Below are 25,320 nucleotides of genomic sequence, written 5' to 3' on the forward strand. Positions count from 1 at the left end.
GCCACAATCCACAGCTGCCACTTGTGTTCTTCATAGACATACAACTTTGCAGTCCACAGTTTGGGAACTCCTGGATTAGACAGATGGGTAAATTTGCACTACAATACTGATAAATTTCCATGAGGGCATGTGTGTGTGTATGTATATATATAACAAACGGATACGGAAATGTGGTCTGAGATCGAATGTTTTGCTCCATTGAAACAGGATTTCATTTGCCATTGTTCACAGAAACATTTGGCCGCATGAAGAAATGTGAGGCGTTTAATATATAGATTAATTTTTTATTTAAAATTTAAATGTGTTACAGGACAGTATTTTTTTAAAAAAAGGAAAACTGTGACAATAGTGACAAGCATTCTGTTGCTATAACAACTTGTAAATTTTTTACCAAAAGTCTTTACTAAGTTGATATGACAGTAAAATTCTTGATAAATACATAGCACCAAACGTGTTGAAGAAGCTATTTCAAATTAAAGTTTTGAAGCTTACACTACATGCTGCTCATAAAATAAAAGTTTGTCAAAGGTTTTAATATAGTGAAACAATTACCTTTAACTTTCTTAACTGGAGCCATTTAAAATCAATAGACTCAAATGCAACAATGTCATCACTTGGATGAAAATATTTGTTCTCTTTTTCCTTTGTCATCTTCTTTTATTTTAGGTGCAAGGTGAAAAACATTTGTTAATGCATAAGAACTCTAAGCCCATTTGAGGAACATAATTAAAAAAGTGAAAATGACTTTCTGCTTTGTGATGAAGACTGAAAGCCTTTTAGTGATGCAGCCTGGGATGACCCAAAAGCAAAAGGAAAACTGAAGTCATCTTTCCCATTTTGAAAAGCTTGAGTGGAAGAGCACGACGGAAAAGAAAATGCAAATGAATCATCATTCTCCATTTTCCCAAATAAATTTCCTTGAAGGGAATAATATTTTGAATTAACTTTTGACTTAACTTTTGAATTAACTTTTGGAATACAATCAATAATTCTGGAGATTAATTACAATTTCATTATTTTAAAAAATTGCCAAAGAGTAGTATTATTTCAGTTAGATATGACCATGGATTCTGAGATTGTCCTACTGCTCAAGAATTTCTGACCGACAGTGTTCAAAGAAATTATGTCAAATATTCAGACCACTCCTAAAGGTGGAACTGCTAAAGCATGATGAATCTCAAAAGCAGGTAAAAAGTGTAGAGTGAAATCTAAGCCATTATTATTATCATCATCATCATCATCATCATTATCATCGCCCACAGAGGGAAGGTGATGGGTAGCTATCAGCACACATGTTATCAGCAATATATGCAGTAAGAGAAGCTATTGACAAAACAATTTATTTCATGATAAAAACTTACCAATATCTTTGTGTGATGAAATAGGATTTAAATTTCCAGAATAGCTTTCACCTAACTGAAACATATATAAGTGAATTAATTGCAAAACCCAGCAATAAATTAGTAAGCATCCTTTTACAAGTTCACCAGCTATTAAGGGAAATGCCGCACAGCACAAGTTAAAGCAAAATTTCTCTTCTCAAACTCCGTATGTTTTATGACAGTCTTGGTAAGAGTGTTACTTCTAAGGATACGTCACAAATCTCAGACACAATCCAGGTGGCTGGACATGCAAAAAGGTAGGGGTTATTCAATAACAGAAGACTCCTTGTAAACTAGTTCCAATTATTGCTTCTAAAGCTATACCAGTCCCGAAAGAAAACATTCCACTTTGCATTTCTGAACACTATCTGTTATGTACTGAGTTGAATAGGATCCAAACTGCAGCAGTCTGATTGGTCCTAGAACAATAGGATCCAAACTGCAGCAGTCTGATTGGTCTTAGAACAATGCAGCAGTATGATTGGTTGGCAGGAACCACCCAATCATGCTCCAGATATAAGTGAATCCACAACCTGATTGGCTTACAGTAGAATTCCAGAATTGGCCAATCATGTGCAGCCCATTGTGTAAATAATGTATATAAAGCAGATACTTTGAGGGGACATTCATTCATTCCTCCTCACCACTATGAGCTGAATAAAGAGCATGAAATCACTTTGCGACTCTGAGTATATTTCACTGGCGACGAAGGTGGGATCCCGCTGAGCTGACTGCCACACACAGCACCGCAGCACCGCTACCTGCCGCACCGCTGCCTCGCACCGTGTATCTAGGCTTCAGCTCCGGGACACAAGGAACTCAGAATGGCAACCGACAGCAGCTTCTTGCCGTTCAACCCAGCATCTGGAGACTGGGAAGCATACGCCTCCCGCTTTACCTTCCTCCTAGAAGCCAAAGGGGTCCACCCGACTGGGGACAAGGTACGGGCCATTTGTGATGCCCCAGCGCCCAAGAGCAAGACTGAACTTCAGGCCTTCTTGGGACTATTGAACTTTTACCATTCCTTCCTTCCCCACAAGGCGGCGGTAGCGGAGCCCCTACACAGACTCCTGGACAAGCGGGCCCCTTGGGTGTGGGGCCAGCACCAGGAGGCTGCATTCCAGGCAGTCAAGACTTGCTTGTCTCAAACTCGGTCTTGGCACACTTCGACGAGAGGCTGCCAGTGGTGCTAGCATCCTTACTACGGTTCACAGTTGTAGAGACCATGTTTCCCCTATTCACCTTTTATCCAGTCCTCAACCAATAAGGTTTGTGGTTGATTGGGGATTGAAATTCAAATCTCCTCAGTTCGAGTCTGTCACTGACTGCACCATACTTTAGTAATGAATAAGCTGATCACTTCACACAGCTCTACATGTTGGCAATTCTATATTACCTGGCCTGGTGAAATTTCCGCTCCAAGTACAGAAGAATCAAAGAAATTAAATCCAGGGGACTTTGCAGTAAAGCTAGAAAGGAAAGGAAAAGCGGGCGACTTTGACATTGATCCTTCACTTTTTGATGGAGTTCTGTTGTAAAGAAAGGAGAAATTTAGTAAGAATGGTGGAGAGGGAATTGGTGTTAAAATGGGAAACATTCCAAAACTAGGTTTGGTAGAGTCTTTTACCACGTGCTCTGGAAAATGACAAGCTCATTAACAATATTTGAAATAAGAATTCTTACAGTTCCAATGGAGTTTCCACCCTACTAGAAGCAGGTGTCTTTGGAAGTATGTTAGACTCTGGAGTTCTTGGAAAGCTTACAGCATCGTCTTCTCTTTCTGCAAAATGACAGTCAGTTGTTGCCTGCCCATCCTGTTAAAGAGAAATTTTACATACAAGACCATGTTTATATGGCATTCACAGCTGTGTGGACACCAAGACATACTTATTGGGGCTTTTCAAAAAGAGAACAATCTTTATATTCATCAGGCGTAAGACTGCCGTGCTTGGAACAACTGTAGTGGAGGTGGGATAAGAAACATTCTTAAATGAATGTATGCATCCATCCATCCATATATGTATAATGGAAGTGAAAAGTGAAAAATTTAATCACCTGTATATAGACATCACATATAGACATTTGATGAGTTATTTAACAATATAATGTTTGATTACAGTTTTCTCTAAGCTTATCAGTTGAAAGACGACTACAAAATCAGAATCACTTTAAAGTATCTGCTAAAATAAAGAATATCAACAAGGAGGGAGGACTGTCTGATCTCGGCTGCAGAGATGTTGCACAGAATTGGAACCTTAATACAGAACACAGAGCTCCTGTATCTAAGCCACAGGGACTACTAACATGTGTGTGAACTTTATAAAGCTGCCCTATACTAAAACACCATCTAACTCAATTTTGTATACAAACGGAGTGGCAGCAGTTCTCCAATGTTTCTTTTTTTTTATATACATATTTATTAAAAAATTTTTGAATACAAATGCATAAATAATAAACAACATTACTTATATTATAACATAATTTTGTCACTTCTTTGGACTCCCTCACGTCTCCCGCTCGCACTTACATCGTTACAAAAATTTTTTCCAAGCAAATTACCCACTTGTTTGCAATCTTATCTCCGCTCATTTAAATAAAATCTAGCAATTCTCCAAAAAGTTTGTATTTTCCTTAATCTCACTTATCGTCAAATTCAGATCTAATTCAGTGGTGGGCAATTATTTATGATCTAGCATCCTTCTTAACATTCAACCAAATTACAATATTTTTGTAAATAAATCTTAAATTTCCTCCAGTCTTCCTCAACCCTCTCCTCTCCCAGGTCTCGGATTCTACAGTTCTCCAATGTTTCAATCAGGATCTTTCTTATTCCTACCAAGCATTGAATTGGGGTGGGGGTGAGCTTTCACTTGAAAGTCCCTATACATGTCACTAAAAACATATAACACAATATTTAAAACCCCTGTAAATACTGTAAAATATAATGAAACAGTAGGTGTGAATTGAATCATGTTAAAAGAAATAGCACTTTAGCCCTCTCCACTAAAAGGATGGGCAAAAGTGACCTGTTGAGGAAAGCTATATAATGTTGGTGCAAGATTAACTTCGGAGGGAGTAGCATTCTGAAATTTAGAGGCTACCACTGAAAAGGCCCTCTCACGTGCCATCATCCGTCAAATCTCATTTGGCAACAATACCGTTGAAAAGAGCCTCCCTGGCCAAGGTTATCTTTGATCATTCTAGAGCATGTGCTCCATCACCAAATATAGCCTCTCCTTGTGAAAACACTTTTTTTATTGCAACTACTTTCAAACAGGAGAGCTCACATGTAAAACATTAATTTCAAATGACACAGCATTATACAACATGATAAAACTGCAAAAACCTGTGCTAACCAGGCATGAATTTGAGGGAAATAGAAAAAAGAAAAATAAAGTTAAACTGACTTGAAACACATGTGCAGAATCGTTTGACCTGCTTCCTTCTTCTCGTTCCACATATTCAGTCTTTTTTCCTTCTAGAGAAGATTGTTCGCATTAAAAATAATTCAGCTCATCACATGTGAAAATAATATTCCAAAGTAGCACTTTTCATACCATAAATTTACTAATGTAAGAGTTGGCTTATTTGTATTATTTTTAGGAGCAGAGAGCATAATGGTATGTTCCACAAATCACTTAATCCATCATGGTGTCCCTTACATCACCCTATACCCTCAACCTAAAGGCTGTGCAGTGCAATAAAACAGATAATCCATCTCTTGATCTACTGTACCAGGGGCTGACCTGTGCACCTGTTAGTAATGGGGTATCCTGGGCACTACAAACAAAAGCAAAGAGGTACAATAACTATACTGAAGAGATGTTCAAATGACCAGAGAAACTCGAAGAATTTGGCCTGCAAGTAGCATATTTAGAAGAAGAAAAAAGCTGATTTAGATATCTTCTGTAGGTGCATCCATATTAATTGCAAAACCTTTAACATCATGTATAAACAAATCATTCACAGGTCTATTTTTTTTATCTACTTTGCACAATACTGTAATTGGTGGTGGCTGATTTTCCCACTTAAGCAGTGATTACAGACTCTAATTGGCTGATACCACATGTGTGTGATTGTAGCAGTGGAACATTACCACAAATTCAACTATCAGTCAACATAATATATATTTTAAATAAAAATTGATTTATTTATTTTTAAGCACAGCAGTCCAAAAAATCATGAGTCTTCATGCTTTTAAAACCAAGAATTCTATTTTATGCAGCTTGTAATTCATGCAATAAGTGGATAATAAGTATGAACTTTTTCTTCACAGCTATATAATTAGCAAACCCTGGTAGGTCAGGAGACTGAGAGTGTTTCCACAGCACAGGAACTCTAAGCCCAGTTAAGGAACAATTTCTAAAAAGCAAAAAAATGCAAGGATTGAAAGCCTTGGAGTGATCCAACTGGAAAAGGAAAACTGATGTCATCTTTCTCATCTTGAAAAGCTTGAGCAGAAGAGCATGATGGAAAAGAAAATGCAAATGAATAATCATTCTCCCTTTTCCTAAATAAATTTCCTTGAAGGGAATAATATTTTGAATTGACTTTATAAGGAATAAAATAAAAAATACTGGAGATTAATTACAATTTCATTATTTTAAAAATGGCCTGAATACTAAAAATAAAAAAGTATTAGACATAACACGGATTCTGAGATTGTCCCACTGCTCTTAAAGGACAGGATTTCATGACTGACAGTGTTCAAAGAAGCCTTACATTTCAAATATTCAGACCACTGCTTCAGAAGAGTGAATGAAATTGCTGTGAGAGTTGGTTGGAACAATTAAAGTTTAACAAATCACAAGAGCAAGTGGAATGGATAGACAGAAACCACTAAGCCCAAGAGCTCTATGATACCGTGTGAAGCCAGACTGAATCCATTTTAAACATTTTGTTAAAGGAATGAAGCTACTGGGTGCCTATCAGCAATATGTCAATTAATGGAAGCTATTGACAAAACATTTCATGGTAAAAGCTTACTTTTGTGTAATGAAACAGGATTTAAATTGCCAGCAGAATCTCTTTCACCTAACTGAAACATAATATTCATTATATAAGTGAATTAATTAGAAAATCAATAAATTAGTAAATTCAGGATTTGAAAAGCACCATGTTTTAATTATCCAAGTTCTTAAAATGCTGATGTAGTGAAACTGTAATTCCAAAAATGAACCCTAGCAGTAAGAACTTGCCATTTCTGCCAGCCTTGTTATTAAACTCCATGCATGTTACTTCTAGGGGTTATCCCTTCTACTAGTAAGACTAGTAATTCCACCAAGTGCTCCAGAAGTCAAAGTAAAGACATGGTTACGTTTTCTTTAAGATGTTCAGAGCAATCCTATGCATGTTTACTCTTTATTATCACTGTATTCAATCAGCTTTAATCACAGGTAAATTGATGGGAGGATTATACCCTGAATGTAATATTTTTATTATTTTGTGCATGTTAAAAAGCAAATCAAAAGCAAATATTACATTTTACTAGTTTTGCAACCTGAGGACTGAGATTGCCATACCACTCCTAAATGCAATAATAATTTACTTCCAAGTAAAACTAAATGCAGCAAGGGATGCGGGTGGCGCTGTGGGTTAAACCACAGAGCCTAGGACTTGCCAATCAGAAGGTTGGCGGTTCGAATCCCCGCGATGGGGTGAGCTCCCATTGCTCGGTCCCAGCTCCTGCCAACCTAGCAGTTTGAAAGCACATCAAAGTGCAAGTAGATAAATAGGTACCGCTCCGGTGGGAAGGTAAACGGTGTTTCCGTGTGCTGCTCTGGTTCGCCAGAAGCGGCTTAGTCATGCTGGCCACATGACCCAGAAGCTGTACGCTGGCTCCCTCGGCCAATAAAGTGAGATGAGCGCCGCAACCCTAGTCGGCCAAAACTGGACCTAATGGTCAGGGGTCCCTTTACCTTTTTAAAACTAAATGCATATGACCATGTTTATCATGAACTGGGACTCATCATTCCAGAAGAATACCAAAGAATAAATGCAACACCATGAATTGATTGTAGTTATGGTCAATGAAAGAGAAACTGCATATTAGGAATAGGGAATCAGTTTTGCCTTATGTTTGCTACCAGGCATCTCTAGGTATGCCTCAAACTACATGAGGCATGCAGTTGTGTGGTGCCTGAATCTATTTACTTTATGGAGATAACTCTGAATGTGTGAGCAGCTGGAAGGGAAAGTGTTATCTGTTAATCCGCCCTGCACTCTGACTGGAGTCACCAAGGCTGCTTTTCAAACAAGTAACAAAAGAAAAACCCAACTCCATCAAGGAAGAGAGGCAGGTAAGTAGATGCATGTCTAATTTGAACCTGACTGATGTCAGAGGTAGACTTCATGGAAGATTCTGCAGAGAAGGTCACAGGCAACTTTGTAATCATCCTTTTACAGGTTAACAGGCTATTAATTCTGTATGTGGCCTGTTTAAGCAAATCTTCTCTTCTCAATCTTTGGTAAAATAATGTGACTTCTAAGACAGATTACTAATTTCAGACAATCCCAGGGGACTGGACATCCAAAAGAGTTTGGGTTATCCTTCTGCAGCTGACTCCCAATGAACTAGTTTTTTATTATTGCTTAAGAATCTATACCAATCCCTAAAGAGAAATTTTGAACTTTGCATTTCAGAATTGTATCCTTACATAAAAATGCCTATTAGGTTGACTATACCTGCAGATTACACTTATTATTCATGCTGTGTTTCTAATATTTATTTTATTACATTTATATCTTCACTCTCCAAAAAAAAACTCACAGTTGTGGAAGCCATGGTATCTCCCCCAAGCTTTTATCCATTCCTCACCCAATGAGGTTTGCAGTTGATTGGGAATTTAAATCTGCACCTTTTCAGTTCTAGTCTGACACTAACTACATCATGAATACATTTCTCAAGCTCACACAGCTCTGCATTTTGAAAATTCAATGTTACCTGGCCTGGTGAAGTTTCCGCTCCAAGTACAGAAGACTCAAAGAAATTAAATCCAAGGGACTTTGCAGTAAAGCTAGAAAGGAAAGGAAAAGCAGGCGACTTTGACATTGATCCTTCGCCTTTTGATGGAGTTCTGTTGTAAAGAAATAAGAGGAGAAATTTATTGGCAATTGAGGGCAGGAATTGGTGTTAAGTTGGAAAGCAGCCAAAATCTGGGCTTTGTAGGGTGTTCACTCCAAAAGTGTGGGAGAATGACAAAGCTCATATCTGAACTAAGAATCCTTACAGTTCTAATGGAGTTTCCACCCTACTAGAAGCAGATGTCTTTGGAAGTATGTGAGGCTCTGGAGTTCTTGGATAGCTTTCAGCATCGTCTTCTCTTTCTGCAAAATGACAGTCACTTGTTGCCTGCCCATCCTGTTAAAGAGAAATTTTACATGTTTATATGGCATTCACAGCTGTTTAAACACCAAGACACACTTATTGGGGCTTTTCAAAAAGAGAACAATCTTTATATTCATCAGGTATAAGACTGCTGTGCTTAAAACAACATTAGTAAAGGTGGATAAGAAACGTTCTTAAATGTATGAGTGCATCCATTCATATATAATGGAAGTGAAAAAAATGAAAAAATCCTTCAATCACCTGTCTATAGACATCACACACAAATTTGATTAGTTATTTAAACAATTTCTGTACTGCCCTTAAATGCCTGCTGAATTAAAAAAGCCTGGGCCCACGATACGGAACACATAGCTCCTGATGGATACAAACCATGCATTTGAGCCATGTGTGTGAACTTTATGAAGTTGCACTGTGCTAAAAGGGCATTGGTCTAACTCAATTTTGTATGCACACTGAATGGCAGCAGCTCCCCGGGGATTCAATCAGGATCTTATCCTTACCAAGGACTGAATCTAGGGCCTTCAGTGTTTTTTTATTTATTAAACTTCTGACCCTTCTTTCACTTGAAGATCCCTGAAATGGGTTACATATCACTAAAAACAGTACTTCACTACACTAAAAACATGGGCAAAGTGGGGCATCTTGACCTGTTGAGAAAAGCTATATTGTTGGTGCAAGATGCACCTCGTTGGGGGCAGCATTCCACAGCTTAGAGGCTACCACTGAAAAGGCCCTCACCTGCCATCATCTGTCAAATCTCATTGGGCAACAGCACCATTGAGCAGAGCCACCATGGCTGAACTTATCATTGATCATTTTAGAGCATGTGCTCTATCACAAAGCATAGCCCCTCCTTGTGAAAACAGGACCCATACTTTTTATTGCATCTACTTTCAGACAGGAGATCTTACAAATGACATTGCATTATAGAGCATGTTAGAACTGAAAAACTGTTATCTGGGCATTTATTTAAGAAAAATAAATAGAAATGGACTTGAAATGCTTGTGCAGAATCCTCTGTTCTGTTTCCTTCTTCTCGTTCCATATACTCAACCTTTTTTCCTCCTAGAAAAAAATGCTTGCATTAAAAAAAATCAGGCCATCACATGTGAAAAGAATATTAAAAAGCAGCACTGTTGGTATCATTGATCTACTAACATAAGAGTTGGTTTATTTGTGTTTTTAGCAGCAGAATATGATGGTGTCTTCTACAAATTAGCCTCATTCTAAAGGCAATGTGTAGCATGAGAGTGAAGTTCAACTCCACAGACTGAAAAATAGTCCTCTTGATTTGTTGCCCTGGGGGTGATCCATGCACCTGTGAGGAATGTGGTATTCTGGGCACCACAAACAAAAGCAAAGGGGTTCAAGAACAATACTGAGGCTCAAATGGCCAAAGAGACTTGAAGAATTCGTGTGTCCTGCAAGTGGCACATTGAGAGACAAGGCTGCATAGGTATCCTGTATAAGTGGGTCCATATTGACTGGAAAACCTTTAATACACTATATGGGCAAGTCATTCATAGTTCTATTCTTTATCTACTTTGTAAAATGCTGTAATTGCTGATGACTATCGTTCCTGATTAAGCAGTGATGATGACTGACACTAATTAGTTGATTCCATATGCTGTGTGTAATTGTGGCAATGAAACACCACCACAAATATAACCATCAGCCAACATAGTGGTTGTTGCGACACAATTTAATTTCAGGCATAATAGTCCATAAATTCACAATTCTTCATTATTTTAAATTCAAGAACTCTAATTTATGCAATTTGTAATTTGCACAGTAAGTTAATAAGCAGGATGAAGTCTTCTTTTTCTCTTTAGCTATATGATTATGTATAACAAACCTAGACAGCATCTTAAAAAGTAGAGACATCACCTTGCCAACAAAGGTCCGTATAGTAAAAGCTATGGTTTTCCCAGTAGTGATGTATGGAAGTGAGAGGTGGACCATAAAGAAGGCTGATCGCCGAAGAATTGATGCTTTTGAATTATGGTGCTGGAGGAGACTCTTGAGAGTCCCATGGACTGCAAGAAGATCAAACCTCTCCATTCTGAAGGAAATCAGCCCTGAGTGCTCACTGAAAGGACAGATCCTGAAGCTGAGGCTTCAATACTTTGGCCACCTCATGAGAAGAGAAGACTCCCTGGAAAAGACCCTGATGTTGGGAAAGATGGAGGGCACAAGGAGAAGGGAACGACAGAGGACGAGATGGTTGGATGGTGTTCTTGAAGCTACCAGCATGAGTTTGACCAAACTGTGGGAGGCAGTGGAGGACAGAAGTGCCTGGCGTGCTCTGGTCCAGGGGGTCACGAAGAGTCGGACACAACTAAACGACTAAACAACAACATTTTAAACAGTGTTTTGTATTCTAATGTTTCAGTTGCATTTTATACCTATTTCTGCAGCCTCAGCCTCAAACCACTGCCTGTTGTTTGTTTGCTTCTGATAAGATAGCAACCTAAGACAATAAACAGGATAACGAGTTTGTTTCAAAAACATTATCTTCATGCAAGATTCTTAATCCACACTTTCACTAATGAAAATATGATTTGTTTTAAAAGTTACCTTAGTGGTGTTTGGTTTTGCAAGCTTGTTACAGATGAAAGCTGGGCATTTTTTGCTATGTTAGTTCCTATGTTGTCATTACATTTCTAAAACAGAGGACATATTTCAAATGAAGGGAAGTACAAAATGATAAATTCAGACATGTTGACTTTTCCTTAGGCTGTACAAATACAGCTCTTTTGACCTCTATTTACAGGTCATGATTTTGAAACATTATTTTTCCTGCCATCAGATCTGCTCCAATTTATCCTTTTGGTTTCCCTAAAAAGAACAAAACACTAAAAGAAAATTGCTATAGTGAATAAATTAATTTGCATTGCTGTATATTTGCTTAATAGGCTCATTTTTGTTATGTGTTAAATAAAGAACATACTGTATAACTGAAGTGAGTATAGCATTTACTTTTTACTTAGGCTTTCAAAAACAAACTCTGATATATACCTATTATATGAAATATATTAGGAGACCTCATTATAGTGTGAGTTGATGTACTCTTAAAAGGGAAAGACAATGCATATTTATAGCAAGGAAGGTCAAAAGAAAAGGATGTAGAACATTGCTCTGGCATGCTGAAGAACAACATAGCGGTACAGCAATAAAACTGCTAGCACATTTACAAAGCTAAGCAGGGTCTGGTATGTTTCAGATTGGATGGGGGAACCACGTGTTGCGATTCCTACATTACAGGGCGTTTGACTAGATGACCTTCATGGTCTCTTCCAGCTCTACAATTCTATGATTTTATGAAAACAAAGGCACAATGAAGTCAAATGTAAGCACTTGCAAGTTCCGTTGATTTTTCTGACAGAATTACGAGACTACCTATATTTCTCTCACTGAAGTCAATGGAACTTCAAATTGCTTATTGGCATCACATAAGTCTATATCAAAGGATGAAAAACATAAATATTGCTGAATTTATTTGTTTAATTTTATGTACCACTTAATTGTAACAAAGCCTCTAAGTGGTTTACAAGAATCAGGGTTTGAGGGTTTGTAGAGCTCTTCCCCTTTCTATCAAACCTATACCTTGTTAGCTGAGAAGAATGGGAAGGACCAGTGTAGTAGTGGTGTAGATTGGGTGGGTGAAGTGTTTCTAGCTGTATGTCTGCATGGAATCTCTGATTCAGGGGCAGACCCATATGCATAGTTCTGTCTGGATAGATAGGTGAGATTGTCCTGCAATTTTTGGGGGGCGGGGAATTGTTATCTACAGGCAGAACAAATTTTCTGGTTGTGTAACACCTCCCACTGAATCAGTGACCTTGAATTTTATTGTTTTGCATTAAAAAATACCTAAGAGAAGGTGATGGCTGTATAGATGTAGCTTGTGCCCCTCTCTAGAGAAGAAGGATTGTGTCTGGTAACTCCATGCTTTTAGCATAAACTATGGAAGGGCCACAGCTCAGCAATTGAGTACATGCTTTGTATGTAAAAGGTCCCAGGTTCAATTACTGGCATCTCCAGGTAAGGCTGGAAGAGAACCTGAAGCTCACCTCATGTTGGAAGCGAGAACATATTTTGTGGCTACTGCGCTGGTTGCCATTTAGCTTCCAAGTCTAAATCAAAGTGCTGTTTTTCACTTTTTAGGTTTTTCACAAACTAAGACCCAAATCTATCTCAGAAATCACCCTTCCTCATACAAGCCTGTTACATAGTCTGTATAGGCTAAAGGCACATGAGGCCACCATTCTGCTAAAGCTGAGCAGATCTGGGTTCAATCGGTGCCCATATATGACTACCTGGGAATCACATGCACTCTGCCTTGGATTCCAGGAAAGGTGAGAAATATACGAAAGTAAAATAAAAAGAATCTGTATCAGTGGAGTCCTCCTCCATATAGCTGCATCACATGAAATGGAGACATCGGAGGTGAAGATAAGGGTCTTTTGCTGGAACTGAATGGCTCCTTTAAGGGCTTAGAACACTGTTTTATTCTGTCAGACCACTGGTTCATCTAGCTCAATATTATCCACACTAACTGGTAGTAACTCTCCAGAGTTTCCGAGGGGAGTCTTTTCCAGTCCCACATTGAGATATCAACTATTGAACCTGGTACCTTTTACAACGGAGACATGGCCCTGAGTTGTGTTTAGCTTCAGTGAAGTTATAAACCCTATCTCTTCCAGAAGCTTTAAAAAAATGTTGCTCTGTTGTTTGCTTGGATTGTTTTTGTATGTTTTGTTTTTATTTTAGTATTTATCCTACTGTATCTTTATGGCTTTAGTTTTGTGGTGGCACATAAATGAATCAATACAATAATAATAATAATAAAACATTTAGACATCTAGATTTGTTTTTCTGTTGCTGGTTTTATATATACGTAGAATGTTACAATGTGAAAATTGACTGCTTCTTTTAAATCAAATCATCTTTTAAACAATAGATACAAAAAATTGCTCCTGTCTTGCCCCTGGTCTCACCTGCTTTCCATTTGCATACCTGAGTTTCATTTTCTACATGGCTGAAATATATACTGGTCACTGCTGAATGTCCTGCAGAATCTTTTCTCATTTCCATACCTATATTATTTAATGGCAGTTTGATATAATTAGCCATTACATAATTTAGCTTTACTATTAAACAACTGAAAACAAAATTGACAATAAATGCTTATAAACAGCATGAAGGTAATCAGAAACTACCAGCTTGAAGATGACAAACTTCAGGGCAAATATACCAGTTTCTTAAAACATATATAGATGACTGCTGAGAAGAACTGGCACAAAGTATTATGTGGAAAAGTCTCTCAATACTGTATCTGTCACCTTTGGCGTAGGTAATTCAGAGTACAGAAAACACACTGATGTATTTGCCTATACAACAATTGTGATCATTCTATATTATTATTATTATTATTATTATTATTATTATTAACTGCAAACCACAGGGTGGTTTACAATATAAAAACATAGCTGCTAAACTAGGTGAGGATAGCTGATGAGCCTCAGACTTCTCCTGCATGCGAAGACAAGCTATGGCGGATTGAGCGGATGAGACCAATAGTGGCTCCAATGGTCGAGAAGGCAGTTTCTGCACATGCTGTAGAGGGAACTGAGGGGCAGATGGGGCTCATCAACCTGGAAAGGTAGCCCATCTAGGAGAAGAAAAACTCTGGTCCTAAACATCCACTACCTTGCAGGATATCTCTGGAAGAAGAAAAGCCTAAGGAGTAAACCCTACACAAATCTGGAGTCCTTAACACAATTGGATGGCACCTTGTATGCCTCCTTCTGTCAACTCCTGCAGCCAAGCTGGTGCCAAATGTATTGCTCTGCTTTTATTTGGACCACATCAGTAAGACCGAGAGGGGGAGGATCTTGTCATCTGGGCAGCCCAAGAACGCCATTCACACACTGCCCAGGCTTGTGCCCTGGGGTGGTCATGTCGGTGCTAACACAGCAGTTTGTCTCCAGCAGCACTCCATCATTTCCCGAGACAGACATATGCCGACAAGAAGTAACAAACAAAAACAATACACACACACCCCCAATAATAATCATATGTATGCTTTCAGAAACATTAGTGCCCATACAATGATTGTGTCTACTGCACAGAGTGTAGAGTCCCCCTCAGATGTGGCAAGGACTGCTTACTATGGGATAATTAACATCTACATTAAAGGTAAAGGTAAAGGTACCCCTGCCTGTACGGGCCAGTCTTGACAGACTCTGGGGTTGTGCGCCCATCTCACTTAAGAGGCCAGGGGCCAGCGCTGTCCGGAGACACTTCCGGGTCACGTGGCCAGCGTGACATCGCTGCTCTGGCGAGCCAGAGCCGCACACGGAAACGCCGTTTACCTTCCCGCTGGTAAGCGGTCCCTATTTATCTACTTGCACCCGGAGGTGCTTTCGAACTGCTAGGTTGGCAGGCGCTGGGACCGAGCAGCGGGAGCGCACCCCGCCGCAGGGATTCAAACCGCCGACCTTTCGATCGGCAAGCCCTAGGCGCTGAGGCTTTAACCCACAGCGCCACCTGCGTCCCTTGTAACATCTACATTACTCCTCACCTAAAAATGAAACCTCAAAATATTTTCTTTACAGATATAAATTATACCTCTCTGCGTTTGCTGAAACAATGGCTTCAGAGTTGAGAAACTTTGGACTAATTTCTGACAAATGCTAGGAAGCTGTAATGATTCATACATCTGATGTTTATCTTTTAACACATGGTGACTCTCTTTGAACAAGCTGAAAGAAGAAAAAAGTTACAATGAAAGCAAACAGTAAACAAGGTGAGTGGATTTTTTTTTAAAAAAAGAGAGAGATGTGAAGGCCAGGGGTGGCTTAATGAGGTAAAGGACAAAATATTGAAAAGATGTACCTTCTCTGCCTAAGCTAGAATCCATTATAATATATTTGCTGGGTAATATCTGCCAATGGGCATGACACAAACATGACAAATTATAGAACAGAAAGAACGTAACATGGAGCCATATAGGGACAAAACATTTAATACATCCCTCTACCTTCCTTTTTAAAAAAAATTCCCATTCTAAAATGCAGTATACAGAAGATCTTGCATTAACTGCAATAAAACAAAGACATGTGACATTAAATGCAGAAAGATAGCACAGTATGTATATTATAGGGTTGACATATGTCCAGAATTTCCTGGACATAACTGGAATTTGGCCATCGGAAACAGTGTCTGGGCAGAAATCGCCGAAATGTCTGGGAAAATCCAGATGTATGGCAACCAATGTCAGAAGTTTAGATTTTGGCAAAATTCCTTAAGAATAGCTCAGCATCTTTGCAAAAAACAAAACCAAAAAAACCCAAAAAAAAAAACCTCAACAACTTTTGTATCTGTATTTTCTCTTTTTGAAATATGGCAACCCTAGTTCAATGGGAGATTTGCCAAAAGTTTAAGTGAAGTCAGAATTGCACCCTTAGACTTCAGTATAGAGATAAAGCTTTTAAAATAAATATTTCTACCTTGATAAAAAGGTATAAAAGCAGCTACAACTGCATTGACAGTTCAGAACTAGCCCCTCTTATTCGTGTGCTGATCAGAAGGTCTGCACTGACATTAGAGTAATGCAGGAGCCACTTTCTACTGTTATAGAGCACTGGCAATAGCTATTCCCTCTCCTCTGGGAACTCTAGTGTTATTTTTTTGGGGAGGGGGACTCACATACAAGATAATGTAAGGAACCAATACAATATAATCTGCACAATCTTCAAACACTACAGCTCCTATTATTCTTCAGGGAAAGCTTAGGCAGTTAAAGGGGTATAAACATGATATATGTTTGTTGTGCAGATATGTCTGAATGTTTATATAGATTGGATTATAGCATTACAGTTTACGGGACTTGCTTATGTGTGATAAAATCAATTTTAAAATATTGCCTTTCATCAGATGCCTTCCTTGCTTCAAGATCTTTTGCATTTTCCTTTTCTATCACTTCAGGATTGTGTTGATCTTCTTTAATCTTTTCAATTTGCTAAAAGAAAAATTATATAAACAAATGATATAACTGTATCCATGGACAGTATTCAACTAACTTCTTGTACTAGTTCAAGGGGATTTCCTTCCGCATATATCTCACCTGCTCTCATGGATTGGAGGAGCCCCCAGAATAGATTTAGAGAGTACAGAGATGAGGAGACAGGAACAGAATCTTCTACAAAGGGAAAAATCCTTGCACTAACAGAATATTCACTGTAGCACTGTTTAATACAATGCCCCTCTTTTATTATGCACTACAGGGTACCCCATAGGCTTCACTGAAAAATCTGGTGGTTCCTTAAAAGTTGCAAAGTTGGTTCCAGCATGGAAAGGCAGTCTTATTTTTCCATGACTTGTCTACACTAACCCAAGAAACCCAAGGGTCTATCTCTGCCTGCCCTTGTTTAATTAATGGCACCTTTCCACCTTAAAAAGCCATCAGAATGACTTAGACCAATAGTAAATAAAAAAGGAATCAATTACAGTAGCTTAGATTCAGAACTTGATCTACTCACAGGAGAACTACTTGCCCTGACGAAAGAAAGGGAAGAAATTTTCACTGATTCCCACTTTCCACTGCACATAGCCCCCTATGAATCTGTTATTGAGAGTTGTGGGAACTTCTGAAGCAGTATAGAAGGTGGGGAGGCTACAGGGAACTAGTAAAAATCAACTTCATCTGTCAGATTGCAATCACTTCTGTAAATGAAAGGAGCCCTTTTGTTCATGGGAGGGCATGACAGGATCCAATCTATTACATTTCTTTAAACTTATTAAAATCAGAATCTAAACTACAAAAAAAGTATTAAGTTTTAAGACAACAGAAAACCTATTAGAAAAGGTCATCTCTCTATCACCACCACAGAAGCCTTCAGATGGGCTCTATGCTGTTTGGGCTGAAATTTTCAGATGTTTTTCTTCATTTGCACTCTTATCTTTGTTTCTGCTGTCTCATTGCCTGTAGCTGCCTAGTAAACCACAAAGATGTTTCAACTCTGGCAAGGGGGAAAGGGTTCTAGGGGCTATTGTGTCCACTATTTGAGTCTGTGTACACACCATACATTTAAAGCACATTTCCTGCTCCCACCCTATAAAGGGAATCCTGGGAAGTGTAGTCTACCCCTCATAGAGCTACAATTCCCAGCACCCTTAACAAACTAACATTGTCAGGATTCTGTGGGTGGGTGCATAAAATGTATGTTGCATATGTAGCCTAAGTGAGCTCCAAAGTCCACAACTATAGCTTATGGATAGTAAAATCAGGAGAATACTCCTGCAATGGACAGTAGTATTCAGCCAGCTGAATACTTCCCCAGTCTGGCAACTAACCTGATGCATTAGTCTCTGGAAATCTTAAGTGGTCCTCCACCCTTGTGGAGGCTTGAGGAACCTATAAAACCAATCTTAGATCTTATGGGGTATGTTCAGAAAAGCAAGTGCTATAAAGAACCCTGTTGAAAGGGACTGAAAGGCTCTGAATCCAGTTCTTCAAAAGATATAGGGGCCTGAGGCCCAAGTCATACATTTATTAATAATGCTATGTACAACATACTTTGCCTGACACATACAATCTTTTTACAGGTGTTACCGTGTGACATGACATGCAGAACCTTTCAGACTTTTTAGTGGGAACTGATATACAGATTTTAAAAAGCTGACCTAGCCTGACCAGTACTCTTTGTTCAATAATAATGCATGGATCAGACCACATTGTGAATAGGATGCAGGATTTTAGGTGTTTGAAGGGGAGGTATGCTAGGTGGTTTTTAATTCCAACTTTGGCATGAGGGAAAGGGTTCTTTTGAACTGCTATAGGTATGTGTGTGACTGAAATGAGGGTGTTTATGCTGCTTGTGACTGTGTGAATATGACATGGCAATGTGGCCTTTCTTTTACATTGATTGAAGAGAGAGAGAGAGAAAGAGAAAGAGAAAGAGAAAGAAACCAGAACACTGAGCAGTGAAATTGTTCAAATCTCTGCTCAGCCATGAACTCTGTGGGTAGCCTTAGGCAAGCCACTATTTCTGAGCTACTGCCCCAAATATGCAATAGGGGACAATAATGGTGACCTACATACTCAAAAGATAAAGGAAAAAGAATTGTAGCTGGAGCTATTAGAGTCTTCAAGAAAATGTAGTGTAAAGTTTTCCAGGCAACAAAAAAGAAATTTCATTGACATTTATATATTACCTCTCAGTTCCTTTATTTAACTTCTAATCAGTTAACCACTATGTAGCTGGGTCTTCAGTCTCTCCCCCCACCCCCATAAGTCTGCTGTTACCTGTCAGATTCTAAAATCCTGTCAGGCGCTTAACATAGGATGAAGATATTTCTTTTAAATTTGTGGGAGTTGGGAGGCAGTGGGGCTCTGCTGAGAGGTGGACTGGTGGAGAGCATCAGGAACAAGGAACTGCATCAGGGTGGGGGTCAGGATTTGGTAGATCTGAGTGAAATGCGAGACCTTGGGTGATTATGTTATCTGATGTGTGGTTGGGTATCATCCACAATGCTTCACAGGAAATGAGGAAATCCCATTTTGTCATCTTAAAATAGTAAGAACACAATAATTACCAACTACAGAATAGAGCTTGAAATAATGTAATATATCTTTATCAACTGTGAGTGATATAGTAGTGTTTTAGCAGATGGTAACATAGCATGGAATTTAAAAGGCATTTTACCTGTTTGAAATAATTAATTTTCCTTTGTAGTTCTTCTGCTGTTGTTTCTAGTTCAAGTGATTGCTGCCTGAGAACTACTGCATGCATAAGAATTTCTTTTGTGTTGTGCCTCAAAGAAACACTTTCTTATGTTAAGGAATCAATAAAACATACACAACAAACAGTCAAAGTAAAATGCTAAATGGAAACACATTTTAGTGTGCTCACTTGGATTTAAGCCTTTGAAATAAATGAACTTATTCACACTTACGCTGTTTTAACTTGGGTAACTTTTAATCTCAACCCAGATTCAGCCACATTTATGCTGAACATGTTGTCTGAATCATTTGCTATTAACCCAGACAGAAATGTGCTGGAATCCACATTTGGATGATAAACAGTGGCATGCCATGCAATATTTAGGGCTTAATATTCAGATAAACCACTTATCACAGCCTTTGTTCATGCCTGATGGAGGGGACAGTTGTCATATCACAACTGTGCTGGTTGTGTGAAATGAGTTCTAGTATTTCAACTGAACTGAACTGAAGGATTCAGCTTTCAGTGTCCTCCTGTGGCTAAAGAACTGGATATGAACATCATGTAAATCCTTAGATTTATTACATTGCTTTGGGCAAGCTGAGGCTCTGCTCTGCTTCCGAAAATCTGAAACAATGTTAAGAACGCTATTGCAAGAATTAAGACCATTCTGAATAACAACTACAGTGGTGCCTCGCAAGACGAAATTAATTCGTTCCGCGAGTTGCTTCGTCTTGCGATTTTTTCGTCTTGTGCAGCGCGGATCCCCAGGTATTAACGGCTTTAAGAAAAAGGAAGCAAACTCGCAAGACGTTTTTGTCTTGCAAAGCAAGCCCATAGGGAAATTCGTCTTGCGAAGCACCTCGAAAAACGGAAAACCCTTTCGTCTAGCGAGTTTTTCGTCTTGCGGGGCACCACTGTAGCACAAAAGGCCTTTGTGAATTCAATCTATAAACATCATACTTATCCCATTTTTATCCCACCCTATCCTGAAGATTCATGGTGAATTATATATGACAAAAATGTACCAGTAATAAATGCACAGAACTTTTAGCATTTATTGTAAATAATTTAGAACAAATCTTTACTTGTGAATAGCAAATAGAACAGTAAATAGGGCAGTTCTAAACCAAAGTTAAACTAATATTTCTTCCTTGCTCATGACTTGTTGATTACAGTAGCTACATGGCCTGAACTATAGGATTTGTTCTTACCCCTCTACGTCAATTACAGTTCAATAGACTTCTTTAAGAGCTGGAAGACAATGTAGATACCTGTGTTTTTCAACATCTTTCAGCAATCATAAAGTCAGTAACAAAGACAAGAAAAACCACAGGGCAACTCTTAAACAGACAATTTTTAAGCTGAGTATATGGATACATCTCTAATGCCCACTGCGAAAGTGACTGGAACGGACCAGGTTCTGGAGGAAGGAAAGTTGTTCATGAATTAATCTCATTTTTACGTATTTTGGGTAAAAACTGGTCACAAAGGTTTTTAAAAATAGCTTTTCATTCCAGATTGTGCTATATCATGTTCTCACCATGTTAATCTACACAATGGATTCTGTTTTGGATCCACTGCTGTTGCTTGAGGCTCAGGTGGCCTCAGTGGCACGAATCTGGTCAAGGATAGCCTAACATCTGTCGTCTATGCTCTTGTAACCTCTAGGTTAGATTACTGAAACGTGTTATACATGAGGCTGCCTCTGAATGGTTCAGAAACTGGCTGGTGCAGAATTCAGTGGCCAGATTGTTCACTGGGGCAAGATGGTTTGAGTATATCATTCCAATCCTTGACCGACTGCACTGGCTGCCAATTAGTTTCCAGGTTCAATTCAAAGTGATAGTTTTAACAATAAAGTTTTACGGCTCAGAACTGCAATACCTCAAGGACTGCCTCTCCCATATGAACCGACCCAGACCCTGTGATCATCATCAGAGGCCCTTCTTCGTGTGCCTCCTCTGTGAGAGGTCCAGAGGGTGGCAACACAAGAACAGGCATCTCCTGTGGTGGCTCCCCATTTGTGGAACACTCTCCTCAGGGAGGCTCATCTGACATCTTTGTTACATATCTTTAGGTGCCAGGCTAAAACATTCCTATTCTCCTAGGTCTTTGGCTAGTTAAACTATATACACCTTTTAAATTGGGGGTACTGTTTTTGTTTATTATAGTATGTATTTGTTGTTATATTGTGAACTGCGCTGTGATCTTCAGATGAAGGGCAGTATAGAAATTAAATAAATAATAAACAATGACAATAATATCAGGTGGATTGAAGGGCAACTGTTAATCTGGGCATACTTGAAGAAAAATAATCCCAACTCACTGCAATCTGTTGAAATAACTTTTAGATCCTTCCAAACTCTTTTATTTCTGTGGATGAATTCAAAGCATTTTGGCTTGCCTTATAGAATGTTTCCCCTTCTCCTCCTGTCATGTGCCATTCTAGTAGTTCTCCCCGCAAAACACCCAGACCCCATTTTGTGGGGGTGCAGAAGAAAGAAAGGGTAAGAACCTCATTGCACAAGACCGGGGTTCCACTGATGGAATTCATTAGGTGAATTCCACCATGTATATTTTATTTCAGTTGGGATAACTGGCATTATAGAAACAATGTTTTTACCTCGAAGCTCTATCACTTCAGCTTCTTTCTTTTTAAGTAGCTCAGACTGCTTCAGAACTCGGTTTTGGATTTCTTCAAACTCATTTTTTTCCTGGTGATATTCCTGAGCAATGGCAGTTGCTAAATATTTTTCTTGGTGCTGTTTAAAAGTCTCTTGATACTGAGTTGTGTAATCCTGGTACATTTTCCTTTTAAAACAAGGAAATACAATCACCCGCCTTAGATGCCACTTTAACTATCTTTTCAAAGCAAAGCCAGTACTTGAGACAATTGCTCAGTTCAACACAGGGGAAATTTGAAAAAAATATGTGTTGCCTTAACTGAACTACAACATAGTTGGGAATATGAGAAACCACCTGTATTTTTCTATTACTTTTCAGTGATAGGATGCAGTCAGCAATTGCCATTGAAGTGGTGGTGTACCCCAAAATATAATTCTCCATTAAAGAGTAGATCCTTATCTTCCTGAGTGTTCACATTTTTATAGGTAACAAATTCACTGATTATAATCAGCAATATTTTATGGAAGTCTTAATATACAGCTGTCAAACATTTCTACATACTTGTCTTTTTCTGTTGATTCCTGGTAATTCTGAAGTTCCTTCTGCAAATATTCTTCATGCTGACTAAGAATCATGTATGTTGGTTTCCAGCTAAGGCAACAAATTTAAAACTACAGTAAGCATCTAATTATTAAAAGCATAGTTTAATTATATTCATAAGTAACAAAACCATCATAAAAATGGGTAATTCCCACCAGCACCTTTCTATTTACATTCTCCCTGCTTGCTACTAGAAGATAATGTGATGATGTCCTCTGAGAAACAGGAACCCGGGATATACTTTTGGCTCACAGTCACCTTTGTGAGCCTAAGCTAAAACCTCTGTGCTTTTCTCATTGATTTCAATTGCATGTAGCTTGTATCCAGTGTAAAGTTCAGTACTAACATGTGTACCAACTTTTCATATCACAAAATACTTACACTCAAAAATACTCATTAATACAATAAAACTAACTGGAACCCACAAAACCTTCTCAGTTGCTGCTCTCAGACGCCAGAACTCCTTGCCAAGGGAGGCCCAGTTATCCCTGTTTCTGATGACTTTCCACTGGTTGGCAAATGCATTTGTATTAATACAGTACAGTCCTTTGACCCATATGTTGATTTGTAAGTAAGTTGTGGTTGGCTCTAAATGGTTATTTGTCTGGTTTTTTATGTTTTTCAGTTTGTATTTTATTGCTGTTTTATTGTATGTTGATATTTTTATTATACAGTGATACCTTGGTTTACAAACTTAATCCGTTCTGGAAGTCCGTTCTTAAACCAAAGTGTGTTTTTCCATAGCAGCAGGGGACTCAATTTACAAATGGAACACACTTAACAAGAAGTGAAACATGTTCTGCTTCCAAGGCAAAGTTCACAAACCAAAACACCTACTTCCGGGTTTGCAGCGTTCTTAATCCAAGTTGTTCATAAACTAAGCTGTTCTTAAACCAAGGTACCACTGCATTTGTATTATTGCTGCTAGCTGACTGAATTGCCATTTGGCATAAACACAGGATATAAGTGTAACAAAGAAAGAAATACATAGCAGTAGTTAAGAAACTGGTGTGAACCATGCAGTGCCGGATTACCAAATAGAGTAGGAGCCCCACGACAACAGATCAAAATAATATTGATTTGATCTTGAAAGAAAATTACAACAAAGCTTTCCGAGTTCAATGTTATCCCACTAAAGCACACACACAAGGGCCCGCCCCCAAGTTTGAGAATGCCTAGCGGCCTCTGAAAGGGTTTAATCCAGCACTGGAACCATGAAGTCCCCAGTTCAAATCTAAGGCTGCATACACGCTATACCTTTAAATCACAATCAAAGCACATTTTTCCTCTCAAAAAATTCTAAGGAATGTCTTTTGTTAAGGGTTGCTAGGAATTGTAACTGTGAGAGATAAACTATAATGTCCAGAATTCTTTGAGAGAAAGAATGTTATTTAACTGTGCTTTAAAGGTATAATGTGAACACATATCACAAATTCACATATCACATATCACATGTCTGAAATTTTCCATTCAGACACTCTACCACCCATACGCAGTATGTAAATAATAATAATAAATAAATAATAATACTGACTGACCTGACTGACAGAGTTGCTGTTAGATTATAGAGATAATGTACTGAAAGCACTTTAAAACCTCAGAAAGTGCTATGTATCTTTTCTGTCTATAACAAAATAACTTCACACCCCTTCTTACTAGCTAAATCCATAATTGCTTGATTACAAAGAGGTATATTATAGCCAATTGCGGTTTCAGAAATAAAGTTTTTACCATATACTTACGCATTACACTTCTCTCTACAGCTATTGTTTCGTTTGCGTAGGCTAGCAATTGCCTCCTTGTTTTTGTTAATTTCTTCTTGTAGCTGACAGATCTCAATCTTTTTCCCTGCAGTATTTGCAGAATATACTGAAAGAAAATGTTTATTTCATGTTTGATGGAATTGAAGATCGGAATAGGTCACTGGGATACAAACTATACAACTGGAACAACCCAATATGTTCCAAGGTTAGAGCTATAGAGCAGAATTTACCGTATTTTTCGCTCTATAACACGCACCTGACCATAACACGCACATCGTTTTTAGAGGAGGAAAACAAGGGAAAAAACATTCTGAATGAAACAGTGGATGTATCATTTTGGTGCTTCATGCTGTGGCCACAGACATGTGATCTGATGGTGAATTTGGGCTGACCCAATGCAAAAATCCTGAGAATCCCTGTGGATCCATGCTTTGTAACCACGTTTTTGCACCATTGCAGCCCCAAGCAACAGTGGGTGCGTGATTTATGGGGGGCAGGCTGTAGCCATGGACATGCTATGTGCTCTGATGGTGAATTTGGGCTGACCCAATGCAAAGATCCTGTGGATCCATGTGGATCCATGTTTTGTAACCACGTTTTTGCACCATTGCAGCCCCAGGCAACAGTGGGTGCGTGATTTTTGGGGGGCAGGCTGTAGCCATGGACATGCTATGTGCTCTGATGGTGAATTTGGGCTGACCCAATGCAAAGATCCTGAGGATCCATGTGGATCCATGTTTTGTAACCACGTTTTTGCACCATTGCATCCCCAGGCAACAGTGGGTGCATGATTTTTTGGGGGCAGGCTGTAACCATGGACATGCTATGTGATCTGATGGTGAATTTGGGATGACTGAATGCAAAGATCC

At 38.7% G+C, this 25,320-nt stretch overlaps 1 protein-coding gene and 1 long non-coding RNA gene across 8 annotated transcripts in view; both read right to left on the reverse strand.

Annotated features, from left to right (window-relative positions):
• LOC307208869 overlaps window positions 1–25,320 on the reverse strand; it is a 288,717-nt gene that overhangs the window by 232,433 nt on the left and 30,964 nt on the right. The window lies entirely within an intron of this gene.
• LOC307224892 (protein SIX6OS1) overlaps window positions 301–25,320 on the reverse strand; it is a 30,345-nt gene continuing 5,325 nt past the window's right edge. For 2 of the 7 annotated variants that reach the window (XM_079992090.1, XM_079992088.1), the window contains exons 4-22: window positions 24,431–24,557; window positions 22,650–22,739; window positions 22,087–22,274; window positions 20,841–20,883; window positions 19,443–19,563; window positions 16,662–16,756; window positions 15,364–15,497; window positions 13,750–13,829; window positions 11,308–11,393; window positions 11,136–11,200; window positions 9,725–9,795; window positions 8,612–8,742; window positions 8,326–8,458; window positions 6,369–6,420; window positions 4,790–4,860; window positions 3,066–3,196; window positions 2,779–2,911; window positions 1,362–1,416; window positions 302–917 (exon numbers count right to left, since the gene is read on the reverse strand). In XM_079992090.1, coding sequence (XP_079848216.1) covers window positions 727–917; window positions 1,362–1,416; window positions 2,779–2,911; window positions 3,066–3,196; window positions 4,790–4,860; window positions 6,369–6,420; window positions 8,326–8,458; window positions 8,612–8,742; window positions 9,725–9,795; window positions 11,136–11,200; window positions 11,308–11,393; window positions 13,750–13,829; window positions 15,364–15,497; window positions 16,662–16,756; window positions 19,443–19,563; window positions 20,841–20,883; window positions 22,087–22,274; window positions 22,650–22,739; window positions 24,431–24,557 — 1,997 coding nt within the window. In that variant the 3' untranslated portion in view covers window positions 302–726. Of the gene's footprint in view, window positions 918–1,361; window positions 1,417–2,778; window positions 2,912–3,065; window positions 3,197–4,789; window positions 4,861–6,368; window positions 6,421–8,325; window positions 8,459–8,611; window positions 8,743–9,724; window positions 9,796–11,135; window positions 11,201–11,307; window positions 11,394–13,749; window positions 13,830–15,363; window positions 15,498–16,661; window positions 16,757–19,442; window positions 19,564–20,840; window positions 20,884–22,086; window positions 22,275–22,649; window positions 22,740–24,430; window positions 24,558–25,320 lie in introns of those variants that run through there. The other 5 variants (XM_079992092.1, XM_079992091.1, XM_079992089.1 and 2 more) reach the window with 4 other exon arrangements.

This window comes from Podarcis cretensis (assembly GCF_951804945.1).
Source record: "Podarcis cretensis genome assembly, chromosome: 1".
Taxonomy (NCBI): domain Eukaryota; kingdom Metazoa; phylum Chordata; class Lepidosauria; order Squamata; family Lacertidae; genus Podarcis; species Podarcis cretensis.